At 39.0% G+C, this 27,600-nt stretch overlaps 2 protein-coding genes across 7 annotated transcripts in view; both read left to right on the top strand.

Moving 5' to 3' along the window:
• Positions 1–13,813, top strand: part of plekhg2 (pleckstrin homology domain containing, family G (with RhoGef domain) member 2) — a 42,788-nt gene extending 28,975 nt beyond the window's left edge. For 2 of the 4 annotated variants that reach the window (XM_053239873.1, XM_053239875.1), the window contains 7 exons: positions 1,555–1,737; positions 1,879–1,971; positions 2,789–2,875; positions 3,681–3,714; positions 3,961–4,053; positions 4,296–4,394; positions 4,527–4,977. In XM_053239873.1, the coding sequence (XP_053095848.1) occupies positions 1,555–1,737; positions 1,879–1,971; positions 2,789–2,875; positions 3,681–3,714; positions 3,961–4,053; positions 4,296–4,394; positions 4,527–4,798 (861 nt within the window). In that variant the 3' untranslated portion in view covers positions 4,799–4,977. The other 2 variants (XM_053239874.1, XM_053239872.1) reach the window with 2 other exon arrangements.
• A 903-nt stretch (positions 13,814–14,716) lies between these two features.
• On the top strand, positions 14,717–27,165 carry il15l (interleukin 15, like). 3 transcript variants are annotated; one of them, XM_034310508.2, is made up of 4 exons: positions 14,717–15,328; positions 22,552–22,599; positions 23,060–23,209; positions 25,340–27,165. In XM_034310508.2, the coding sequence occupies exons 1-4, from the start codon at positions 15,125–15,127 to the stop codon at positions 25,475–25,477; spliced, it is 540 nt and encodes a 179-aa protein (XP_034166399.1). In that variant the 5' UTR covers positions 14,717–15,124; the 3' UTR covers positions 25,478–27,165. The 3 variants fall into 3 exon arrangements, with proteins under 3 accessions (XP_034166399.1, XP_034166401.1, XP_034166400.1); XM_034310510.2 differs by having other exon boundaries at positions 14,718–15,328; positions 23,093–23,209; positions 25,340–27,164; XM_034310509.2 differs by having other exon boundaries at positions 14,718–15,328; positions 23,090–23,209; positions 25,340–27,164.
• The last annotated feature ends 435 nt before the right edge of the window (positions 27,166–27,600 follow it).

Below are 27,600 nucleotides of genomic sequence, written 5' to 3'. Positions count from 1 at the left end.
CTAATCAAGGGGAAACACAAAACAGGTGAGCGTGACTAAGGAGATCATGTGACAAGGTCGTGTGATCTATTGTCGTTTTATCTGTCCACAGAACATTGTTCCAAAAGTACATTCAATTTTTGAAAAACTGAAGTTGGACCTAGCCTTTGCGATCCTGCTGGGGCTCTGATCATAACTCCTTTTTATGGAGCTCATGATAGAAAGTGCAAAACCTAATGTACCCCAAGACTTAAAAGAACACACCATAATTTTTAGTCACATTTTCTGCATTTGTAGCATCTGCTTGATTGTTGTTTGACTCAATAAATGTTTTAAATATATGAGTACATAGCGCAAACACAAAATCATACACTCTAACATGAAGGGTCTTAGCATGAGAGAGATACAAGTGATCGTACATGAATAATGCACTAAAAAGCAGATACTGTGTTTAGATACTGAATGTACTGTATGTGACACATAACCACAAATTCTTCTTCGTCTGAAAGAGTAGTGTTTATCTCTGAAGTATGCAAACACGCTTCACTAAAGAATCCAAAAGGATTCTATCAAAATATCCATTATGAACTGAAGGTTTGTAATGAGGATGGTTTTCTGGTGCCTTAACTCTTTAAACTTATAGATGGTGCTAATAATGTTGTTTTGGCCATTTTAATAGTTCTTGTAGAATGTGCTTTCAAAATAATAACACCTGTGCCCTTGCCATTCATGCAATTATTCAATCAGCCAATCATGTGACAACAGCCTAATGCATTAAACCATGCAGATACAGGTCAAGAGTTCAATTCGTGTTTACAGCAAACATCAGAATGGGGAAAAATGTGATCTTAGTTATTTTGACTTTGGTGTATTGTTCATTCTGATGTTTGACATGAACATTATCTGAAACTTGTGACCTGTATCTGCATGATTTTATGCTTTGCACTGGTGCCACATGTTTGGCTGATTAGATAACTATATGAAAGAGAAGGTGTACCGGTGTTCCTATTAAAGTGACCAGTGAGAGTATATACCAAATAAATTACCATAAATAACAGTAAACAGTAATAAGCAAGTCAGTATGTAGTGTGTCCACATTTGCCTTTTAAAACCCAATTCTCAATTCTCTTAGGTCATGTAATTTTATAAGGAAATTTGAAATCTTGTAGAACTTGCTGTAGTTCTTTTGTAGGCTTTGACAGTCTCACTTCTGGCAGGTAAAACCAGACAACTTCAATGAAATTTTTATTTGAAAAGTGCTCTATAACTAAATGTCTTCCTTTCTTTAATGTTACAGAGAAAAAAAATCCTAGTAACATTTAATTTTTTGGGGGAAATTAATTTTTGCCCATCTAAAATGAGGTCTTTTCTACTGACACACTAAGAAATAAGAGATGTAGAAGAGACAAAATTAACTTTTAGGACAAAATTCATAAAATAATTAAGGGTATCTGGTTAACACCTAAAAAGTTGTTCAAAATGTATGGATTCACACAACAGACACAAATACACACAACTGAAGCTAAAATTATTAGCATCGTAGTGGAACCTAACGAATTTGTCACATTCTGACAGGAGATTGAGAGTCTGTTGCTAAACTGGACTGGTCCTGATCTCAGCGGCTTTGGAGAGCTGGTTCTGGAAGGTTCCTTTCGGGTTCAGAGGGTGAAAAAGGAGAGGGCCTTCTTCCTCTTTGATAAAATGCTGCTTATTGCAAAAAAGAGGATGGAGCATTTCATCTACAGCACACATATTTTTGTGAGTCATCAGTGTTACAAATCACTTTTGGCAACTCTATTCGTTTGCTGCAATGTTTGGATCCGTCGTCCGGATATGAATAGTTGTGAAAGTCTTGATATATGACATTGTTCATTTGTAACCTCTTTTGTAATTTTCAAGTGTTGTAACTTGCTCCTGGTGGAAAACATGAAGGATCCTCTCTGTTTCAAGGTGTCAGATCAGACAATTCCCAAACAACAGCACATTGTTCAGGTAAGAAATGGAAGATGAGAAACATCAACGATATACAGTGTGTATACAGTATATATTTAAATTCCATTTAAATTTGATGTATTGATTATCACTTTTCACACACACACAAACACATAAAGTGATTTGTCATTCTATCAGGTACCTGTACATATACTGCATGGACCAGCATAGGACCACGTAGCTGAACAGGTGTTATTTTAGGTGTACAGCAGTGACATTTACATGGTAGTGCCATGTGTGTGGTACTGGAACAGGACAGCAGAGGAAGCACTGTTTAAACACCTCTATGTCACTGTTGGCCTAGAGCAGGGGTCTTCAATCTTATCCGGAAAAGGCCAGTGTGGCTGCAGGGTTTATTTCGAGCCAAGCCAGAGCCACACCTGATTTCACTTGTTTAATCAGTGCATCTTAGTCTCCAATCAAGTGTGTCTCCGCCATCAAGTGTGCCTCCAATTTGGCTGTAATGAAAACCTGCAGCCACACTGGCCCTTTGCAGATAAGACTGAAGACCCCTGGGCTAGAGAATAATTAATACATATTGTACATGCAAAATCAAGTCTATTAACCCTCAACTGCTCCGTTGTATCCTGTCTCAAATGTACATTGCTTTGGATAAAAGTGTCAGCCAAAAATGTAAAAGGTAAATATAGGTGCCCCAATATTTAAGAGTACCTGATTAAAATGTTATTCACTATCCACTGAGATTCAGCTATTCACTCTGTTTACATTCTACATTTCTGCACCAGTGATATAATCTGAATGTTAGCATTTGTTTTTAATATCAGTCTGTAGATTATGAGCTTTCTGTTTTTACTAGGCTAAAAACCAGGAAGAAAAGCGATTGTGGCTACACTACCTCAAGAGGCTAATAGTGGAAAACCATCCTGCATCTCTCCCCCAGAAAGTAAGATTTAGACCAAGTCATGCAAGTCATGCATAGCTTATATAGTGAAATGCATAGCATTTCATTTCAATAATTATCAGAATTCATGTAAGGAATAAAACACAACAGAGGGTCATGAAGTGATTTATTCCCCTTATATCACAGCAGTTTACTAACAGTTACACATTTGTTTTTATTTAGGGACTATGTGGCATACTTTTCTATCCATTTATAGTTACAGTTACATGTTGTGGAATGTCAGTGAAACAAGTTAGTTCCTGTTATCATGTTAAAGCAGCCATGAACAACTGTTCCTTCTTCAGCCCCACCCTAAAAGAACGCTGCCTCAAAGCATGAGTGTGAAGTCTCCATCCATAAATCTTAAATAAACATTCTTACAGAAAGCTTTAGCATAGCAATGATTATGCATTTAAATTTCTTAAATAACAAACTTGTAACATCTGTGTATTGTTAGACTTAAAATTATGTGACTGTCCACCATACAAGTCCCTGTGAATTAGTTACCACAGAAATGAAAAAATATTAGAATGAGCGCATTAACATAAATCTATAATTTGCCTTGCCACTGGTACTCTTGTCAGAGCAGTGTTGTTATAGAAAATTAATCAATGCCTTCTGACCAATCACAATCAAGAATTTAACAGAGCTGTTATAATCTACTAGTAACTGTTATTGAGAAAGCATCAAAGATTATACAAACGTCATCTGAAACATTATAAAGAGATCCTGCATGATAAAGAACAGTTTCTAGGACTGAGTCTTTTTAGTAGCTAACTTACAGCCTTATTTTTTTTTCTTTTCACAGGCAAGACAGGTTCTTGGTGATAATTTCTGTCAGTGTAAGTAATGCAGTCATGTTTGGATAGATCTTGATTTTGCATGACGTGTGAACCAGGAAACAGAAATGCACAGCCTTACTCAAGCCAAACTAATAACTACAACTGCTTAGGATTTGCCAAGAACGGCAACCCCTAATGTCAGCTCATCTCATGCATGCATATTTCATGCACTTGATTAAATGTGTTAAATTTGTTGTATCTTTAATTTGTGTGCTTTTTAATGAGCTATTTTTGTTTGACATTCAGCACCTCAGTTTGAACAAGAACCAAACCGAAAGCCCATCCCTTCTCCTCGATTAGACGATGCCCATGGCTTTCACAGAGGAAGAAGACAATCAGGTTTGAAAGCAATTTTTAAAGTATAGAGTTCACACTTTTTTTTATTAGAAATGTAACTATATTAATATTAAGGTGTTGGTTGAATGATTTCACCATATTTATAGCCTGACATCTACTTCAAGGGGAAGGCAGGAAGGAGTTGTTTTACAGAAGATCACTTGGGAACCACAGGCTTTCATGTACATCTAAGAAACTGAATTGAATTATTCTGTATGTACTACTTTGCTTATGCTTTTCTTCAGAACCCCCTGAATTTATCTACACCCCTGAGAAGGCCAGGAAATGCCTTCCATTGCTGCTGGAAGGGAACCTGCCATATCGCAGAGGGCGCCGACAGTCAGGTGAATCTTACATAACAGCATACAGATATTTGTCATAGAGTACTGTGTGGTGACACATAGATAATTAATTTCAGAAATAATTTGTGATTACTTTTGGCTTGGGAGTTACAAAATGACATCTTATGGTTCTAGCTCCTGCCAAAGACATAGAAGCAGCCTTTCAACAAAGTGGTGAGTTCACCATAATAAATGCCATAGGAAATGAATACATAATTACTAAAATATATAGACATAAAAGATTGGTTCTAATTTCTCTGTGTTCTTTTTTATTTCTGTGCCATGTACCATTGGACAATAGCCTCTTTAAAGGTGAGAGCAGAGTCATCTTACAGAGTAAATGTCTCAAGTTCTGTAACATTTTAAATGAAGATACAACATGTGCAAAAACAAAGTACTTGACCTGATAGCTCTTCTTATGTGATTGTATTTGTGGTTTCCTAGGCTGGCAGTGAAGGTGAGCTCTACACACAGGTCGAGAGCTTGGCCTCCTCAGGCAGTGCCAGTACTCTTGCATCATCAGTCATTGAGGTTGGTTCAGCCCAGGATAAATTGGGTCTTGGTCCGGATGAAGAAGAGGACATGTCACCTCTCCCCACACCTCCAACGCTTTCCATCACTGAAGAAATCATGCAGTTTATCAATGAGAGCCGTGCACGAGAGGGCATGCCAGAGCTGTCTTCTGATGTGGTAAGAAATGAACTAGGAAATTAAATATGACCACTGATATATCCAAAACTATTAGTATTTTGTAAATTGGTAATATCAATATGAATAAAAATATGATGTATACTGGAAATCTACCCTTGATAGGACTTCATACATTGAAACTGTATATTGTATACCGATTATTACGATTAACTGCCGACACAAAGCATTGATTGTTTATCATGCTAATGCTCTGTCCACAGAGTGAGCCCAGGTCAGAGCCCTTGGACACCCAGTGCACTGAGCCACAGGACATAAGGGAATATCAGAAAACACATGTGGTAAATGAGGAAAATCAGCTGGATATTGTTTCCTGTAGCCCACAGGATAAGCAACCACTAATAGATATTCAAATAAACAAAGAGGATGACATTGAACATTTTCCACATAATTTATTGCCTGATTCAACCTCTCCGAAAGATTTTGGGGAAGATATTTCATTATTATCATCCTCTCACATGCCCAGACATAACTATGAGAATGTGAGTGAATCACCGGAATCAGAGGTAGTCATGGCAAGACTCGTACCTGAGCAAATTATGGGGCAGGAAGTTGAGGACACTGCTGCCAAAGATACAATATCTGACCTAGAAAATAAAATGGAAGAAATTGTCAGTGGAACCCCAGGTGAGCTGTGTGATAACTCCTCTTCTGCACTCAAACCTGCTGATAACCTTCTCCTGCCTAAAGGGGACGTTGAACAAAAGCTGACTAAAAGTCACCGGCAGATTATTGAAAAAATTCGCAGCTACTATGAGGCAGCAGAGGCAGTGGCCGAGGATGGACAAGTTTCACGCAGGAATAGTTTTTCTAACATCCCTGCTGGCCTGGTAAAAGACTCTGTGTCACGCTTTAATTTCTTTGTTCACCAAGTCAGTGTATGTGATTCTGAGAGTGGGCGCTCAGATTCCAATGAGAATGAAATTACGTCCACATCACCTACTGTACCTGACCAAAATGCAAAGATTTTCAACCAGCCTGACTATACCGGTGATGATGCTGTAGTTGCACATAATAGCCAAGGGCAAAGTAAGACTGAGTCAAAATCTGATGATGATCAGATTTGTGACTTTAAACCCTGTATGGAACTCTGGAAAGAGAAGGAGAGGAAAGCTTCAGGTCTTCAAGAGAGACTGAAAGCATCTGCCTGTAAGGAGGGTAGATTTGCTGAGGACAAAGAAGTATGTGCAAAAGATCCATTGTCTACAACTGATAGGAGGACTCCTGTACTCAGTGAACAAGTTGAACCTGAACAGGAGCACAATGAAAGCATAGAGCCCAAAAGCCCTGAGCAAACAGACAAAACTATCAAAGAAGCTCAGTCTACTGCTGTGCCCAGAGACAAGACTTACTATAACGGCAGTTTGGATGGTCTACCTAGTCAGATTAAAGTGGGACGGTGGTCTCGCCATGGTAAGGCGGTCACCTGCAGTAGGACACTTTACGAAGGCATTGCGGATGTGTCAAGTCTAGGATTCTTTGAAACTGCTCCAATGGATCAGTGTTTAGTAGAGAACTCAGAAAAAATTCTGAGTAAGGTACAGATGCTAGCACAAATGTATATGGCCAAGTCAAGCAGTATGAAGGTACCATTACATCAGAAAAGAACCCGGTTTACAAAGGGACCATGTAAAGCAAATACCCTTCCAAAGTCTGAGATACTGTTGCATCAGGCAGAAGTGAAGACACAGAATCAACTCTCAGGTGAGACATTATTTTTATATATGATATTGCAAACTATGCATGACTATTTGTAATTTCAATTCAGAGCTTGTTTTCTTATTTGACAGATATTCACATGGAGTCTGTTACTCACTCTGCACCTGAGTCGTTTGGGCACGTGACTGTTAAAGAACAATTCACTACAACCTGTCACCAAGAAAATTATTGCAATATTACTGGACAAAAGGAGCAAGTCACTAGAATTGGAGCTAGTGCAACAGAAATCAATTCATTTGAAACATCGACTAGTTCATCTGAGTTATCATCTGAAATAATGGAAGAACATTTGGCCACAGATTTGGGAACTCAAAGGTCCTTAGAGAGCTCTACAGATCAAGAAATCCTTTCCAAAGAAAACCAAGTCATGTCACCTCTTCAAAGCTCTGGATCACAAGTCCAACACTTTCTTGAGCAGGATGCCAACCACACTTTGTGTTCAATTAGGGAGAACCATTCAACAGTAAATAAAAATCTGACCTTTGAGAGAGAAGATGAACATCAAAGTCAGTTATTGGTTGTGGGCCAACCAGTGATGGATTGTTATTCTAACTCTATAAATGAATCCGAAGAAGTTGTGAGTCTGAAGGAACAAGCCCATGGTGTTGAAGAGAAGAATGGTTTAATTAATAAGCCTTATGAAAGCCTGCAGTCTACTGAGGATACAGTGGGTGATACCCAATTGAGGGCATCAGTAAATTCTGGTTCCACTGATGATCCCATATCTTGCACTGAGAACTCCACTCCTAAAGTGGATGTGTCCCCTGTTAATATTACGGATACATCTCTTCCAATAGAATTGGCACTGTACTTGGAGAATGGTGTCTCAGAAACAACATCCAACAGAAATCCCCAAATGTCACCAGATGTGCTCAACTTTGATGTATCACATCACCCATGTTCTTCACAACTCCAATATCAATGTTCATCTGAAGCAAGCTGTACAAATGTACCACTTCTGCTTGGTTCCAGAGGAATGGTAAATCCAGAGTTTCTGGAAGGCAAAGAGGTACTAAACAATGATGTATTGGTGTTGGGCAATCCCCAAACATTGCCTCCCTGTAGACCTGCCATAGATAATCTTCCAAAATTCAACAGTCAAGGACTTGCCAATCAGCCTAGTACGATGGGAAGGAGCTTTTCTCCCTGGAACACATCAAACATGTCCTCCCAAAGGTACTTCGTAGAGTATGTTTTTGTTTTTGCACTTGGCTATTGGTGGAGAAAATTCCACCCTGAAAAAAAGAGCAGGGTGTTTATTATGCCATAGAAAAGAGGGAGAGTATAAGCTCAGTGAATCTGATACAAGAGCAATTCAAATAATAGACTGACCTAAATTTACAGCTACATCACTTCATATACTGCAAAATTTTAGAACATGATTGGTTATGGAGAAAAGGAGGATCTACATTTTATTGGTAAATGATTACATGAATCTAACAAAAGAGGAGTAAAGATATGGTTATATGAGATTACTGGACTGCAGGTGCATAATAAAACTGGCTCACGTTTTTTTTTCTATGGCACCAAGAACTCAGAAAATAAAACCTAAAGGATGTGATGAAAGGAAAACATTGTATCACATGTGGGGTCAGTGCAAACTCGTGCAGATGATCAACAAGAACAAACTGAAGTCCACACAGAAACCAAAATGTAAAAACATAATACAGATACAGAATAATACTGTTAATAAGAGGGAAAATAAACTATAAGTAAAAAAATTCTGACTTCACCAGCCACAAACACTTTTTCTCAAAGTACAATCAAGGAATGATGGCAAGTATATAAAAATGGTTAGAATACAGGGTATCAGTAAATTAATATCTATGGGGTGTATGACTATGGGGTGTATGACAAAGTGATCTTGATCTTCTGAATTCTGGTCCAGAGTCTCTATCTTCTGCCCCTTTTGGTTTTGCACCTTGTAGAAAGGCTGTTGGACAGTCAGAGAGAGGTTACCAGCACTTCATCTGATTGTCTCTTTTAATATCTGGATATTGTTTAAGCAGAGGTTTTGACAAATGAGACTGTTCTTCTGCAAGAGTTTCACACGGACCCCTTTGTTTCTCCAGAAGAGAGCGCTGTTCAGGAGTGAGCAAACTGCACTCGAGTTTCCTGACACAAAGGCAGTCAAACCAACCAGACATCACCTACCTAGAAATAAATTCCAAATTAATCACCTCTCTCATTTTCTGCTGTAAAATCTGTAAAGGTTTTAGTAGTATTAAGAAGTTTATTTTGTGATAGGTGCAGTCATTGACTTCTATCAAATTCTAGCTCAGTAAGCAAAGAATTATGTTTAGTCAACTGGACTGTATAGGTTCCCTTGTGTCTTCAATTAATACTTCCTTTTTATTTGGACAAGCTTGTTTGCAACAAGATTATAATGTCAATTTTCATATCAATTTGATTGCTCAGAAAAATGCAGAAAAATGTGAATCCTTGAGAGCTTTAAAGAACCTGGTTATCAGAAACAGTACAGTCAGGATGAGATAGTTGGGGGAGGGCAAGGGAGGGAAAGCAAATGCTAAAGGGGTGGGAGAAGGGAATTCAGCAGCAAGTTTTCATTTTCTATAGAAGAGTGTCAGAAAGGGTAAAGTGGCCCATCAATTTACAAACGGCAACATAATTAAAGGTTATTGGTCACAAAGAGAAACTGTCTTGGAGATTATGGCTCTATGGGCTTTAGAGAAACACTAAGAGGTCAAAAATCTGTCTTTGTCATAAAGTAGCGAGAGTAAAGCAAGGGCACGTGAATGGGCATTCTTAAGGGTGTAATTCAGCAACTTAAGCACTAGCGACACTCAGAGAACTGACACATGGTTGGAGAAGTTTGTCAGTTTGGCAAAAAGTCCTACCATCAATAAAAAAGATCTCTCTATGTGAGAAGGGAGAGTCCTGAAAAAACCTCCTTTATCTGTGAAAACATCTACAGTCTACAGAGTCATGTATGGACCCTTGAATGTTGAGATGCATAGCATGTTTGGTCTTGTCAGCAACAACTGACAAGAAGAGATGAGAGCAAAGTCCCAATTGGCATGACTCTATTTAGAGATGCATGTGACGTTATTGAGGAGGCAGAGAAAACTGTGAGGAGTGTGGAAAAATACGTGATATACATGGGCCCACAATAGGGTCCCCAGCTTTGAGGGCCCATTCTGCACAGTCCAGAGCCAATAAGCTGGCTATTGTCTCTTCATAGGTGCAGGTATGAGAGCTAAAAAATATTCCAATAATATCATGAAAACTGTCCCCTTGAATTTGGGATAAAACAGCATGGCAGCCTTGAAGGGCAGGCCAGTGTGTGATCCAGTGTGAAAAGGTTTAGACATGTCTGGGTGTTTCAGAGGTGGAGAGGAGAGCAGGGTGAATTTAAGCAAATGACTCATCCATTTCTGGGGTCCAAGTGATGCAAGTGCTACCTGGCTAGCTGCCTTTTAGGGCATCAGTTAAAGGTTTGGCCAAATCTGGGATGTACTGTCTATTGAAATTAAAAAGTACCTTAGCAGACATCAGCCCTGTAACAGTTGAAGGCTTACCTAGAGATGCTGACATTTTGACTCTGTCAGGAAGAGGAAACCTGCTATGTATACTTATACATGGTGTAATCAATAGTCAAATGATATTGAGTTGGATTAGTGCTAGTTTGGGAACAGGCCAAAACTGGAGACAATGTAGGTGATGAGCATGAAACAATAATGTCTTTTGAAAGAGGCATCTGAATAATATTAATGGTGGCCTTCTGGCGGATGTATGGGCCCTAGAACATAATTACGGCCAATTTTACAAAACCCAACATCCAAAGGTTCCGTAAACCACAAACCAGAGAATGTGTCAGAAAAATGCTTAAGCAATTTGTCATGTTGTGTCTGGTGAGCAAGACATAGATGCAGGCACTAAAAATAAAAGAAGTTAGAACGGAACAGATATGTAGAATATCAGCCTAAATTTCATTTAAGATATCCACCAAGTGCTTAATATCTGTTTTCAGTTTTGGCTGGCTTATATTGAACAGCTGCAGATATTTAATTTTGATCTTATTTCTGTTTTGATTTTAGACCATCACAGCCACAGCCCTGGTCCAGGCAACAAGACCAAGACACTTCATCAACTTCTGTGGTCTCATCCAGTAAACCATTATTATGTGATAATTCTTCAAGCATTCCCTCAAGTTTTCCTGACTCAAAGCCACCATCTGCCTTTAGCTTTAGTCTTCGGATGCGTTCACCCTCCCCTAATACAAGTTATTCAAACTCATCTACAAATTCCTCTGCTCTTGCCAAATCACTTGCTGCTTCTTGTATTAGTCAGACAATTTCTCAAAGCATGGCCAGAAGGAACGCTCGCATGCAGGCTGCCTCTCCCCCTGTCAGTTCCAGTTCACTGCATGCATCCACTCTAAGACTGAGGTCTCCCTCCCCCAAACCTGTCATCCTGAACTCATATGTACAGTCGGATCCTAGCAGTTTACCCACTAAGGTGACAGGTAGCCAAAAACATTCCCCTTCCTCTTCCTGCTCTAATAGCCTACGATCTAGCCCAGCAAATGTACAATCTCCTCCTCCTTATTGCAGCCAAAATTTAGTCTCTCCTGCTTCCCCTGTACATCTCTACTCATTACCCTCTGTTACTCATACAAGGGCTGATCATCTTGAACAGTCTCCTCATACTCCTCTGAATAGCAATAACAACAACAATAATGGTCTTTGTAGTAATGCCTGGACAATTAATCATCAAAAGCCATCATCAACACCACAAATGTACAGAGCTCCTCATTCTCATGATCCAAATCGAGGGACCTCACACAACAGAATTGCTCGACCATTTCTGTCCTCAGAGCCTAACTCACGTGTGCAGTCTCCCTCTCACTCGCCGTCTCTGATCACACGTATCTGTTCCCCACCACTTGTCCAGAGTAGTGCTGGTCCATTAATAACCAAGCCTCCTAATCCACGGACCCCCAGACAGGGTGGGGCCAGTCCTTTCACACCTTTGTCTTTAGAGCTTTCTCAGACAACTTCATCTTGCTTTTTGTCTCCATGTGCAAGTCCCAGGGTAACCTCCCCACCTCCTATTGGTATTCCTACAAACATATGGTGCATTGTAAGCCCTCAGCCAAGGAATCCACTAGTGACACCTTCCTCCCCAACAAGAGCAGAGGCAAGTTCTATTTCAAGAGACTCAAGAATCACTTCACCAGTGTCCGGATCATCTCCATGTTCACTATTCTTCTCTCAGAACCAGAGAAGACCAAGAGGAAGCAGCTTGCCATTTGAGAACCTGACAGACAGCCGATCAAGTCCGTTCAGAAATGAGCATAGGTCCTTTGCTGAGAATGGACAATGGGCAGTGGATGCAGAGTCACACCCAACTAGTCCTCAAATGCGCTCCTGCAATGGTTCCCCTATGTGTGTTAGTCCAGGACCTAAGTCTCCTATTAGGGGGGCTGCTGAGAAGACCACTGATGCTGGAAAGCACCTAACAAACTTTAACTGGCCAGAAGTGCATGAACTGCCATCCATCTATAACAAAGAGGACAGTTCTCAGTGTAACCTTTTACCCTCATCGTCTTGTCCTGAAACTGGACAGGAGGACTCAGAACTGGGGAAGGCTACTTGCCGGAGTAGCCTTGTCTGTGCCTATGTAGCTCAAGCCACCCCTGACACTCATATTCAACACTCATATGATGGAAAACAAGTGGATAATGTGCCAATACAGGGGACTAAGACACCATTAAAAACCAGTTATGCCACAACTGTCAACCTACAGATTGCTGGGAGTGGGAGAATTGCATCCTTTAGTAATGCTCAGGTTAGTCTGACTCAAACTCTGGCACCAGTGACAGAGAGCCAGGGCATGAGAAGGGTCAGCATAAATGGCTGCACACTCTCACTGCAGAACTGCAAAAGGCTCTAAGTGGAACTCATCTGAGGTATATTATAGTGTCTCCTGCTTTAACAACATTTACCAGGCACTCTACCATGTGTAAAAGGAGGCAGATAGAGATTCATGTCCATTTTACTGAGATGACAAATTACGGGTGTCAGGAAATTTGTTTTTATTGCTCGTTGCTAACTCTTTAGTTGCAAAGGGTGCTTCATATACAACTCAAGTTTGGATTACTGCCCAACCAGAAATTCTGGTTTGTTTTTTTAAGCAGTGTTATTTTATTATTTTTATATAATTGTAAAATATTCTAATTTCTACTTAACTTAACCAAAGCCTCTGTTACAAAAAGTTTTTTTCTTTTGCTGAAATAGGCAGTTTTTTATTTATGAAGTAGGGTTTTTATGGCACTTATCTCTTTTCTGTATTTTGCACAATTTCCTATGTGGTCCAGACATATCTAAATGATTGTGTTTTTCATAGAGTAGTAAGAAAAGAAATTTGTATGTACAAATAAGGGAAGGTAGAAGAATGTTGCTGTTTTTCAATAAGGTTAATCAAACATGCCACTGCTATAATTGAAAAATTGATTCCATCATTCCAAATTCATAGTGAGTCCATTTATAGCCCCAATCCACCAGATCCTTTGAAAGCACCTTAGTAATATCTGTGGTAATGGTAAAGTGGACAATTTCTCGTGTTTTCTAGATTATCAGTTTAATGTTGCCAGTCTGCTTCTGTACATGAGAAACAAAAAAATTAAAAATATTAGTAAGAATCAGAACAAACATGTTATTTAAAAAAGTATACCATAATACAGTCCATCCTGCCTGCCCTTCCTGCAATAGGAATAAGCAAATAAATTTGCAGCATTTAATGATGTGTAGTTATAACTATGTATAGTTTTAACTATATATTGTATAATTCTATACTATACTATGTATTGTGATAACTATGTATAGTTATCAAAAGTATGACTGAGTTTGCAGAATTTGCAGCATTTCATAATGTATAGTTATTTCCAGTGTGACAGCTGTCAAACCATTTGAATACACCCTATAATAATAATTTGTTCCCTCATTATAAATAAAAATCTGTGTATGTTTTTTCTTAATTGTCATCCATTTTAATTAGACATTGCATAGTGCCTACTGTGCAAGCCTCTGGAGGCAGTGTTATGATCTGGGGTTGCATCAACTGGTCAGGTCTAGGTTCAGCCTCATTGTGTGGCAATAAAATGAAGTCCGCTGAGCACCTGAATGTACTGAATAACCAGTTTATCCCGTCAACGGACTTTTTCTTCCCTGACAGCACAGGCATATATACCAGGATGAAAATGCTAAGATTCACCAGGCTTAACTTGTGAAAGAGTCGTTCAGGGAGCATGAGGAATCATTTTCACACATGAATTGGCCACCACAGAGGCCTGACTTTAACCCCAATGGAAGTCTTTGGGATGTGCTGGAGAAGACTTTACGGAGTGGTTACACTCTCCTGTCCTCAATGCAAGATCTCAGCCAAAAATTAATGCAACTCTGGATGGAAATAAATGTTGTGAAATCGCATAAGGTTGTTGAAACAATGCCAGGACGAATGCGTGCCGTAATCAAAGCTAAATGACTTTTTTTTTGGCCAGGCAGTGTATAAGTTTGCGATACAGAAGAGACAAGGTCCATGGAGTAAGAAACTGTACTCCTGCACAAGCAGAACACAAAAAAGAACCTATTTTTGAAGAACACCATGTGCTGTTAATTTGCTGACCTATGAGTGAATTGTTATATAAAGTTGTATGCTCCTCCCAGGAGGGTGTTTCTCCTTTACGTAACAGTTCCAAAGTTTTCTCCAGAAGTCTGGAGAGTCAATACATTTCCTGAAAGCTGAATAACTGATGCTTCTTTTTTTTTTTTTTTTTTTTTTTTTTTTTTTTGCTGTCCTGGGAAAGCAAACAGAATGTTTTTGCCTAATGTATACTTCATGCTGAGGATAGGCTTTATATAATGTTTTAACGCCAACACAAATAGCACAAATAGTTTGTATATGCTTTGTAAATGTTTGCCTATTCTGCCCAAGTTTGTTAATGTCTGTCGTTATATATGGCTCAGTAAGTGTCGTTTAACTTGTGCTGTTTTTGTGCGCTGTTGTCATGCATGCTGGGATTTTTCCTTATTAAGGCGGGGCTTTGCCGATCTCATATCTAAGAGTTGTCAGATACGAACTGGGTAGTGTCGGGACTGCACAGTGGACCCAGCGCTCAGGCGGCAAAGTAACCCGATCCTCCTGTAGTAATTGCATGCAGCTGGTTCCAAAAACGTCTTTTCCACATTGTCTCAGCTACCTTTTTGGTCTGGGTCTTGCGAGGGCTCTTGCGGATTTCCAAGGGAGTGCGTAATTTACGTTTAGGAAGAGAAGAAGATGTGGAAATGTGGAGACATGTGGTGCGCGTGGCGAGCCAGAGCTGGAACATGGGTTTGAGAAGAGCAGAACAGCACCAGTTTTACATGGAGTTAACACCATTGCTTTTTTATTTAGGCGCCATGGTTTTGAGACAAGCCAAGTGTAACTCAGCTTGCAGTTCGGAGACTGTAGCTTTGGTCCAGATGTTCCTGGAAAATATCTCCAAACTGGTACTGAACTGCATGCACCTACCAGAGCTTCCTAATCTGTTGTTTCTTTTCTCTCATTTTTTTCTCTCTTTCTACTCAACTGAAAGAGAAACTAACTCGCTTACCTAATGACTTTATTTACATAGTCTCTGTAATCTACCTCTCTATAACCAGTGACCCAAGTCCTCATCGCTCATTTCCACATAACGAAGCTGCTTATCTAAAGCTGTTTCTTCTCTGGACATTTCCTTCAGCTTTTATTTGTATTTTTTATTGATCTATGGACTGGTGTCCCATGTGGGGAGAATGTAACTGGCCACATTGCGCTCAGTGATCCAGGGACAGGTTCCAGATCCAGTGCGCAGACCCTGAGCAGGCTAAAGCGCTTACTGCAGATGAATGAATGCAGGCATGCATGAATGGATGAATGAATACATTGGGCAGTAGCAGCCACAGTCAAACGTGCTGATTTACTTTACTTGTAGCCTACATCTGACATCTGTTTAATCATTTACCGGACGAGTGAAAGGATGACCACGTGAAATAACTACTTTATTGCTGTTTGAAAGTTTTCATCAGCTAAGAAAGGTCAAGCAATTACTCAAATATCGGGATAGATCTAGAAACTGTAATCTTAAACTTGTGCGTAAAATAAGACCAAACCTGTAGTAGGCTATCTAATCCCATAGCTGACTGTTTGAAGCTTTTATTGCGCAATTTAATGTCCACTGATACATTATTATTATTATTATTATTATTATTATTATTATTATTTTACAGGTCAGAAAAAATGTAAACAAATTGGACAATATTTTTTATAGATAGAGCATGATTTGTGTGTGTGCGTGTGTGTATGTGTGTGTATGTGTGTTTGTGTGTGATTTTTTTTTTTTTTTTACTTTTAGCACGCCTGAGCTGGTTGATGATGGCATCAGGATTTTTTTTTCGAAATTTATATCTCAATGTTGATAAATTTAGTTATCAAGATATTAATTAATCTGCGCAACGTGTTTGCAGCCTGAAAGGTTTTGCGCATTGCAAGCTAGAAATCTCTCTTTCTCTCTCTCTCTGCTTCACCTCTCTCTCTCTCTCTCTCTCTCCCTCTCTCTCTCTGCTTCACCTCTCTCTCTCTCTCTCTCTCTCTGCTTCACCCCTCTCTCTCTCTCTCTCTCTCTCTCTCTCTCTCTCTCTCTGCTTCACCCCTCTCTCTCTTTCTCTCTCTCTGCTTCACCTCTCTCTCTCTCTCTCTCTCTCTCTCTCTGCTTCACCCCTCTCTCTTTCTCTCTCTCTCTCCCTGCTTCACCTTTCTCTCTCTCTCTCTCTCTGCTTCACCCCTCTCTCTTTCTCTCTCTCTCCCTCTCTCTCTCTGCTTCACCTCTCTCTCTTTCTCTCTCTCTCATTCTCTCACGCTCTATGCTTCACCTCTCTCTCTCTCTCTCTCTCTCTCTCTCACGCTCTATGTTTCACCTGTCTCCCACGCGCTTCACAAAGAATCTAAGAGTAAGGGGCGGGGCTGACCGCGTTCCTAAGGATGACGGCATGATTTATGAATGAATATTGATGGTAATTGGCTGATGCGTTGGCGGGCTGCGAAGTAAACTCATAAACCAAATCTCATAGTCACAGGCTTCGAGCATTTCAAATGAACGCGTTACTGATTTCATACACGAAAGCACAAATCTAAATGCTCATATACAGTACTGTATATAATATGTATAATATGTTTTATTTATTATAAATTGATAGTGTATCCAATAAGTGTGTTTTAATGAATTAGTATTTCAAGTTAGATTTAGGCTTATTTTATTAGAGTAATACCCGTACACCTGCATATTCTTGCAATGATCCAATCAGACAATCTCGTGGAAGCAGAGCAGTGCATGTGCTCATACAGATACTGGTCAAGAGTTTCAGATAATGATCACATCAAACATCCGAATGAGGAAAAATGTGCCTTTGATTGTGGTGTAGTTGTTGGTGCTAGACAGGGTGGTTTCAGAAACTGCTGATCTCCTGGGATTTTCACACACAACACTGTGTAGAGTATACACAGATTGGTGCAAAAAAGTTCTGTGGAAGTGGGTAGAAACGCCTTGTTGATGAAAGATTAGACACAAATTGCCAGACTGTTTAGACTGTTTAATTGACAGGAAGGCTAGGTAACTCAAATAACCACTCAACTATGGTGAGCAGAAATACATCTCAGAACACACAACACATGAAACCTTTAGGTGCATGGGCTATAAGAGCAGTCAACTACATTTGGTTCTCCATCAAGTCAACCAAGAAGAGGAATCTGAGGCTACAGTGGGCACGAGCTTACGGAAACTTGACAGTTGAAGATTGAAAAAAAAAAAAAACTTGCCTGGTCTGATGCGTCTTGATTTCTGCTGCGATATACAGATGGTAGCGTAAGAATATGGCTTGAACAAGAACAATCTGTCTGATGTCAATAGGTCAGGCTGGTGGTGGTGGTGTAATGGTGTGGTGAATGTTTTCTTGGTACACATGGAGCCCCTTAATACCAATTAAGCATAGTTTTATTGTCACGGCCTATCTGACTATTCCTGAGGAGTGATCTGATCAGAGAGTCATCTGAATTATTATGATATTGTCTGAGCAGACCAACACATGGTGATGTGTCAGAACCGGTAAGAAAACTTGAGAGCCTGATGACACCAGGGTGCCATGTGCCCCCTGCATTCTTGGTTCACCACACTGCTCCTCAGTCACTGAGAGAAGCATTCATGGCGACTCTCTCCTATAGGGTCTGCATGGGAACAGTGCCAGTACCACACATAAATGGAAGGACAAGGCAACAAACAAGACAACAATGCAAGAAATCTACATTAATACAGAGTCAGTGAGTGCAAGATTAGCAGAAGAGTATGTGTAAATGTTGCAATAAATGGAGTGAATCCAGTAGCAGCAGTAGTAATTAAATGAAATGTGTAACATTAATGACTATAGATTAATACAATCAGAATTAGGAGTTCAGATTTAACAGTGTGATAAAAGTATAGTCCGTGCAAATATTACAGCAGCGCAGAGTGAAAGAAGCAGGGGTCTGCAGCAGCCTCTGAAGAAGAGTTATAAATTGAAATAAATATAAACTCTGCATGTTTCAGTCATTAAGAGTCTGCATCTTCTGGCAGATAACAGGTGGAGATATATATATACACACACATAGTACTGTGCAAAAGTCTTAGGCACCCTATTTTTTTTAGTACAAACTTATAGATTTTATGTTATAGATTTTTATTTTATGACTTCTACATGATTGATTCAGTACAAAAACATTATAGAATTCCAAACATTAGTTTTACAGCACAAAAATAAATTTACAGAAAACTAAAACTAAATAAAGTTACAGAAAAATGTTTGTATCTCAGTAAAGAAAGCAGCATATTACATAAGAGACCACTTTTCAAAAAAAAACCCATAATGAAGGCTGCTGGGTTTTTCTGCGAAAATAAGAAGCAAGTGAGACAGTCAAAGTTTCCAGAGGAACTGTTCAGTAAAACTTACAGCTCATTTCCTTATAAAACTGCACTAATTGTACCGTAGACTACTATTAAAAAAAGTGAAGGGTCGTCACACCAAATATTGACTTTGTTTCATTTATTACTGTTTACTGCTCTATATTTTTTTAATGTAGAAGCATTTATTTTCATTATTTTTGAAGGCATCTTTGCTCTACATCATTTCTTTGCATGTGCCTAAGACTTTTGCATTTGCACAGTACTGTATATATATATATATATATATATATATATATATATATATATATATATATATATGATGAGGTTTGTTATAAACAAGATTCAGAGCGCTCAGGTGACCCTCAGGGCAAGTACAGGGTTGATTTACACACATCCTGCAGAATGGATTGCGCTAACCACAGTTGGCACTGTGGAGAGTCACCTCATTTCCTGGCCTAGATCTCCCACAGAGGAAAAAACTGCTGCAGACTGGAGTGATTGCTCCAATGCTAGAACTCAAATAGTGCCAGTATATGCCACACAAATGGCAATATCGTAAGTTTTCACTAGAATGTCTAGAATTGTTTCTGCAGTCAGGGCTTGGGCAGACATCTGGATGTAGTGTTTTGCCTGGCAAGGCTACCAGCAGTGTGATACAGGCATGAATATGTGGCTCAGTCTGAAGTACTTGTGATCCAGAATATTAGCTAGAGCATGCCCCACAGAGCTCAAGTTATCAGAAAAATTACTGGACGGCATGGTGGTACAGCAGGTAGTGTTGCTGCATCACAGCAAGTTACTAGCAAAGTGTTTTAGCTGTTGTCATATTTGAGTGTGAATCAGAGTATAAATCCACCAGCTGAGCACACTTGTCAATGCCGCGGCAGCGAGCACAGAGGTGGCGCCTGTCTTTGGCTTCTACTATCTGCACAACTGCTAGTTTTGTATGTGGCTTGTTTAATGTGGAAATGAGATCTGGAAATGACTGCATAAAACACAAAGGAAATACCAGCCGAGTGGAGAGAATGAGAGAGAAACTGACCCTTTCCCCAGTGTTGTTGTGTTAGCTATCTGACTAACATAACAGCTCTGTAGCGAACAATTAGTGAGGAAAACCCACCCAACCATGTTAGCATGCTTAGCCACAAGCCTGCCAGTCAGTTAAAAGGCAGGGAGTGTGGAAATTTCTGAGCTGTTTGCATGAGCTCGGAGTTCCACTTGATCACACTACTGGCATATATGCACAGGCCAACTGGTTGGCTAGATGTGTACGGTAGGTGTTTATCTCCAGCTTTGCCCGTACAACTATTGTCACAAGCTGTTATACAGATAGTTCCATATTGTGTACATGTGGTCTGATATGTGAACAAGGCAAGAAAAAGAAAGTGGCTGGTATGACAGTGCATTTATTTGTGCACACACAGTATTCATGTGCCAATACACAAGAAGGTACTCATGACACACTCTGGCTAATATAATTAACCCATTCAAACTGTAAACTTGGGTGAAGGTAGATGGAGATCTCCATGGCCAAGAGAGCCCTTACTGGAAACTGCAAGAGCAGATAGGTTATTAGGTTTTTTTAATATACCTCAGCATCAATATTTTTGGGAGGAACGGCTAATTCGTCTTGACTTGCTTTAACTATAGTTTCCAACACTGACACTGCATACTAACACGTTGGCAATAATGAATTTCAATAAAAACTGTCTTAAGCAAAACCATATTTTCCATATTTTCCATTTGTTTGAATATCAAGTTGCACAAACCGCTTAGCACCAAATCTAGATAACACAGCGAAACCAGGCTTGTCTGAAGTTTGGAGATATTTTGCAACTTTAAGGAAGTTTTGATTAGTTTCTGTGCTCCCAGCTGGAAACTGTCAGCCGATCCCAGTGCGCAGTGTGCAGTCAGTGTTCCTAACTGCACTTTTAGAGTAGATCAATAAAGAGACTTCCAGCAAAAAGCGCCAAACATTGTTTATGTTCACTGTTTTTCACAACTGGCTTCATCTATCATTTTTTGTGTAAATGTTTGCATAAGCCAAAAAAAACCTTTAATCTTCCAGTGGATTTAAAAAAGTTTCGTAAAGGCTGATTTTCTTCATACTTGCATGCGTATGTGTCCATTTCTCACACATTACATCTGCATGTAGTCACACCTACAAAACTCCCTAACAATTCCCTTCGTAACTGAATGATTAGGTTTAATTTATGGGTTTGCGTCTTCTTTAGATTTTTTTAGATTATTATTTAGATTATTTTTTAGATTTTTTATTATTATTATGCCAAAAAATAGAATGACTGGTTTTCCCAAAATTTTCTCTATGCTATTCTTAGTTCATGACCTATAGAACTAAATCGTGAGACATAAACGAGGCAGTGGTCAGGCGATGAACAAACAACATGAACTAGACAAGGCAAAGGCAAAAATGTGAAAATCAAAACAGGATCAGAAAACCAGATAGACTATGACAATAGAAAGGCTTGCCATCAACTGGTATCAAAACACAGAGTGTATACTTTGCACTGAATGGGTGGTGTGAGAGTCCTTATATAGTGTGGTTGTGAATGCGTGATTGATTCAGTTGTGTGATCAGTAAGCCGGTGAACGTGAACATGACAGTCTCTGTGGTTGTTGGGTGTTGTAGTCCGTGACAGCCATGTTTGTAGGCCGTGTTGTGTTCTGGACGTCATGTAGTTGGACGTCGTTTCCGGTGTTGACAAGAGAGTAGGATACGAACGTTTTCCCGAATTTATGGGATTTTCATGAATATTTATTTTCTTGTGTATACACTTGTACAAACGATTCACTAATAAATCCATATATCCATATCCAGCTCGATCAGTGAGGAAAACTTTCTACTTGCCTGCATACAACCAGTGAATAGATGTGGCTGAGCCTTTGCGAACATGCTGTGGTATGCTTGGGTTGCTCTCAGAGCCAGACTGATATTGTCAAGGTTTGTGGTCTGCTGTGCCACAGTGACCTGTTTATGGTCTGGTCTGTGGGGTAGCAGGCATGGAAGGACTATCAACCATAAAAAGAAACCAAAAAACCTAGATGTCTTTTTGTCCTGGGTTTCCAGATTGGAGATTTTATCATTGTTTGTTCACAAACAGATCAACTTACATGAATTGTAGATGTTCCACGTTAGCTGCACTGCATGCTTGTAGTTTTGCTAAGGTCCTGGCACGTTATTGCTGTTAGACATCTGCTGAATTGACATGATATACTGTAAGGCCAAATATGTGGATATCTGACCCTCACAGCCATATGTGGGCCTTCCCCTAACTGTTGCCACAAAACTGGAAGCATACAATTGTCTAGAATGTCTTTGTATACTGTAACATTAAGAATTCCCCTTTACTGGAACTTAGGGTCTGAGCCCAAATGTGTTCCAGCATGTCCCTGTGCACAAAGTGAGATCATGGTCTGCCAATGTGGTGTGCAAGAACTCAAGTGGCAACATACCAATTTTAGTAGTTTAAATTCATACAAATAAGTTTGTATCACTCCAAGTCAGCCATGTTTTGAGCACATTAACATTGCTTTTAAAATGATAGTAGATCATTTAATAGATCATAAATCATAATAGATGATAAAGGCTGAAGATGAATTTGTACCATTATTTTACTAATTTGACTATACTTCATTTCTCTATCTTACATTAACAACCTCATTCCAAAAATTGTCCAGTAATAACAACTATAATGTAGTTATTTTTTATAATGATACCAATGTATTCTTCTATCATAACAGGAATTATACGATTCCAAGCTATACACACCAACGCTAAGCAATTATGGGGTATGTGTTTCTTGCAGGCATTATAATAATATTCTTCTATAATATTCTTCATTTTAATTTATGTAGCTCATTATTACACTTATTATAAATGTGAGCAGAAGTGTGTCTCAGGTATATGCATAATTAGTCTGGTAAATTTTCAAGACTGCACTAATTGACAAGTCAATATTTCTGAGAACACACGTGTTTATAATATTCTGGGAACAATTTCAACAGCACATAAACCAGATCCCCCTTACAGATGTGTTTGTGTGTTGGATGTTGCAAATGCATGTCTAAGCATATAAGCAATAGAATAGCAAAGAATATTTCATATAGTAAATTAAATATATTCTCTGGGGAAAAATATGAGTTTTTTTATTCACTACGTTTACAACACATGGTATTATTTCTTTATGTATTAATTTTAAGCACATAAAGTTATAAAATATTCTGGTGTTTTTGCCTGTGTTTACCATAGAGGCTTCAAGGTGTTGTATTCTCACTCCAGCAGAACTGTTCCAGATCCACACTGAAGTGCTTTCAAAAGGAGATGACTGTTCTTGTTCGAGAGACTGAGCAAACATCGCCTTTACCCAGAAGGCTCGATAGTCTCACACGACAGCTTAGTGTGAGTATGATGTCTCTGTGTTAAATACCTCCTAACAGATAAGAATTTGCTTTTTGGTCATACTTTTAAAGGACAAAGGTTTAATGGTGTATGTTGTGGAAGAACATTTGAAGATATATTTGCAGAGTTTGATACTTTGGGGTCCACTTTCATTTTCAACATTCACTGAAATGAATATAATGAATATTATTATACAATAATATCATTATAATGATTGTGTAGTAATGTGTGATATTTCATTTTCTCTTTTTTCCCATAAATCAGAAATGTTTTTCACAACAAAGTCAGAAATGTAGACTGATGGTTGAGTCTATAAAGAGGACCTTATTTATTCATTCTCCAGCCAGAAAATTTCATATCTTCACAACTTTGACATTGCATTTCCTTGAATATTTCCTTTTTATTAGATAAGACATTAAACCTGAAAGCCATAGGGCAGACTTTTGACCTTTTGACAGTGAATGTTTTGTGAATATGTCTGGCTTATTGTCTTCATATATTTTTGCTGCCAGACTAAGTGAGTTTTGTGATGGTGCTTATGTGCTTAACCATTCACATTTGTTTTATCCAGCTGATGAACACTTTTTCCTCACCTGAAGGTTCATTTTATAACTATGGGGCATTCCTATTTTCAGCATCCTAATACATTAGAAGCAATGCTGTGCCTTGGTATACTGACCAATTACAGATATTTTCTTAGAATATCTTTTTAGTTTTGTTATCAAAATGTTTTGTTATCATTTGATAGGTCATTTGCCTATATATATATATATATATATATATATATATATATATATATATATATATATATATATATATACACACACACACATATATATACACACAGCCATAACATTAAAATGACCTGCCTAATATTGTGTAGGTCCTCCTTGTGCCGCCAAAACAGTTCTGACCCGTCGGGCGTGGACTCCACATGACCTTTGAAGGTGTGCTGTGGTATGGGGCACAAAGACGTTAGCAGCAGATTCTTTAAGTCCTGTAAGTTGCGAGGTGGGGCCTCTGTGGATCTGACTTGCACATCCCACAGATGCGCGATTGGATTGAGATCTGGGGAATTTGGAGTCCAAGTCAACACCTTGAACTCTTTGTCATGTTTCTCAAACCATTCCTGAACAATTTTTACAGTGTGGCAGGGCGCATTATCCTGCCGAAAGACGTCACTTCCATTAGGGAATACCGTTGCCATGAAGGGGTGTACCTGGTCTGCAACAATGTTTAGGTAGGTGCTACCTGTCAAAGTAACATCCACATGAATGGCAGGACCCAAGGTTTCCCAGCAGAACACTGCCCGGAGCATCCCAGAGCTTTCTTCCCATAGTGCATCCTGGTGCCATCTCTTCCCCAGGTAAGTGACACATATGCACCCAGCCATCCACATGATGTAAAATCAGACCAGGCCACCTTCTTCCATTGCTCCCTGGTCCAGTTCTGATGCTTTATAGGCACTTTCAGCAGTGGACAGCGGTCAGCATGGGGACTCCGACCGGTCTGTGGCTACACAGCCCCATACGCAGCAAGCTGCGATGCACTGTGTGTGCTACAGTAGCTCTTCTATGGGGTCAGAACAGACGGGCTAGCCTTCTCTCCCCATGCGCATCAGTGAGCCTTGGGTGCCATGACTCTGTCGCCTGTTCACCAGTTCTTTTGGTAGGTACTAAACACTGCATACTGGGAACTCCCCACAAGACCTGCGGTTTTGGAGATGCTCTGACTCAGTGGTCTAGCCAACACAATTTGGCATTTTTTTCCTGCTTCTAACACTTGGACTTCGAGAGCTGACTGTTCACTTGCTGCCTAATATATCCCGCCCCTTGACAAGTGCCATTGTAATGAGAGAATCAATGTTATTCACTTCACCTGTCAGTGCTTTTAATGTTATGGCTGATTGGTGTGTGTATACACACACACAAACACACACACACAAACACACACACACACATATATATGTGTATATATATATATATATATATATATATATATATATATATATACACACATAGTATTTTCACTTAACAGTAAGAATCATGATGTTGCTATATTCCCAATACCAATACTTTGTTACAATAAAACTTGTTCTTGTGTGTTTGATTCCTGTGTTCGATTGGACAGGACAAGATGCATCCTTGCCCAGAGTGTGAGGTCTATAAAGAAGAAAAAGCCGAACAATTTCTCAAAACTTTGCATAAAATTTTGCAAATTATGTGTTCAATCAATAACACTATGACAAAATCTGAATCTAACAGATGAGTGCTTTGAACAAGCTGGGTACAAACCAAAACAAAACATATTCCTGAGTGGAACCCCATGTGGTGTTGTAGCCCATCTGCCTCAAGGATCGAAATTCTGTGTGTTCTGAAATGCTTTTCTTTTGAGTCACCATATTGAGTTATCTGAGTCACAATAGTGATCTTGTCAGCTCGAGTCAGTCTGGCCAGCTTCCTCTGACCTCCATCCGCAGAACTCCAACTTACTGGATGTTCCTTGTTTTTACACCATTTTGTATAAAACAAAGACTGTTGTGTTTGAAACTCCAAGGAGATCAGGAGTTTCTGAAATACTCAAACTGGCCTGTCTGGTACCAACAACTATGGCACGGTCAAAATCACTGGCAGCACAAATTTCCCCATTGAACATTTACTGAAGCTTTTGACTTGTATCTGCATTATTTTATTCACTGTGCTACTGCCACATGATTAGCTGATAGGATAATTGCATGAATGTACAGGTATTCCTATTAAAGTGACCAGTGAGTGTATATTTTATTTCATATTTGCACAGTTTTGTTTTATATTTCATTAACTTAAAGGGTATAGGCTTCACATATAATTGTTGCATTTGGTTTGACAGGAAACTACCTCTGGGAAATACAAACACAAATTTATCACATTTCAATATTTTTAAAAAGGGTTTTAGGAAGGATATTCAGGAATTGCAAGCAACAGCCAAGGCTGAAAAATATTTGTCTGTTATGTTATTGTTTTGGCTTTTCAAACACTTTGCAGTGTTTCTGACTGTTTTACCTGTTGATCAAGTTTAATTGTTTCACTACATTTAAGATTTTTTGACTCATCTAGTCTAACTAACCTAACATTTATGTCATTAACAGTTTGTTGCACAATACTTACAGTAAAAGCAATATATTCTTGTGATATTTATTTGCTGTGTGTTATGTAAATGATTAAGTTTTTGTTTTGTGTTATAAATAAATGTTGCCTTGTCATTTAGCAAGTTTTTGTGAAAATGTCTTCATCTGGGACTTACATTTTTGCATGATTTATGTATCCTGTGCTAATATAAATTCTGAAATATAAACAACTGTGAGCTTCGGAAAGTTCACACAGCTCAACAGTGTGAACAGATGTGATAAGAGCATCCAATCTGCAAGGACATAAGGGCATCCTGGAAAATAAGTGACCCGCCACAGCACTGTTGATAAACCTAAGAGAGTGTGTGTAAGCTATTTTTTATCAATGCGTCAATAGAGAGAAATTGGGATGGAGATAACACAGACCCGAGTTCCTGTGCTAAACAATGGGATCTGACTGCCTGTATTATTATTTAAAAAATTTTTTTTACATTGAACACTCTTTACGTGTAAATTCCACTTTCAAAGTACCAGGTGTACCTTCTGTTGTGGGATAGATTTACAGTTGAGTAAAATAGATTTACAGTTGAGTAAAAGTCTATAAAGAGAATGCTGAAGCCTGTCTACCAGTTTGACCAGTTCAGCCTGTGTTGTGGAAGCTGATTAGACGAAGCTGGATTTTCAGCAAGCTTCAGAAATGCCAAATGTTGCATAATGTAATTAGAGTGTCCTTAATGGTATTGTTTCAGATCTGTTGTCTCTGTACGAGACCCATATGGTGACTGGCTGACAATTTGTTTGAAGGAAGAACTGAGGTTTTTGAAAGATTTTTTTTTAAGTAAAATACCAGGCTATTCCAGTTCCTGTTTCACTAAAAAGTTGTATTATGAATTGTTACATGACACAGTTTTTAAAATCAAAAATTAAAATTTAATTAAAATTAAAAAAAATTACAATTTATTTATTTATCTTTAGGCTGAAAAATTTCTCCATACAATTTGGCGTTTGTAGCCATAACGTTAAATCCACTGAGAGGTGAAGTGAATAACATTGATTATCTTGTTACAATGGCACTTGTCAAGGGGTGGGACGTGTTAGGCAGCAAGTGAACAGTCAGTTCTCAAAGTTGAAGTGTTGGAAGCAGGAAAAATGGGCAAGCGTAAGGATCCGAGCGACTTTGACAAGGGCCAAATTGTGATGGATAGACAACTGGGTCAGAGCATCTCCAAAACAACAGGTTTGTGGGGTGTTCCCGGTATGCAGTGGTTAGTATCTACCAAAAGTG

The sequence above is a fragment of the Pangasianodon hypophthalmus genome, chromosome 14, assembly GCF_027358585.1.
Source record: "Pangasianodon hypophthalmus isolate fPanHyp1 chromosome 14, fPanHyp1.pri, whole genome shotgun sequence".
NCBI lineage: Eukaryota > Metazoa > Chordata > Actinopteri > Siluriformes > Pangasiidae > Pangasianodon > Pangasianodon hypophthalmus.
The sequence above is the reverse complement of the archived record's forward strand: the minus strand, read 5'-3'. Positions and strand labels throughout refer to the sequence as shown.

Excerpts from the sequence above, each read along its gene's own strand:
- il15l (XM_034310508.2), top strand. The coding sequence starts at position 15,125 with ATGTGGAGACATGTGGTGCGCGTGGCGAGCCAGAGCTGGAACATGGGT. Across the intron at positions 22,600-23,059 it reads CAACGCTAAGCAATTATGGG|AGGCTTCAAGGTGTTGTATT; the intron begins GTATGTGTTTCT and ends TGTTTACCATAG. Across the intron at positions 23,210-25,339 it reads GTCTCACACGACAGCTTAGT|GACAAGATGCATCCTTGCCC; the intron begins GTGAGTATGATG and ends TCGATTGGACAG.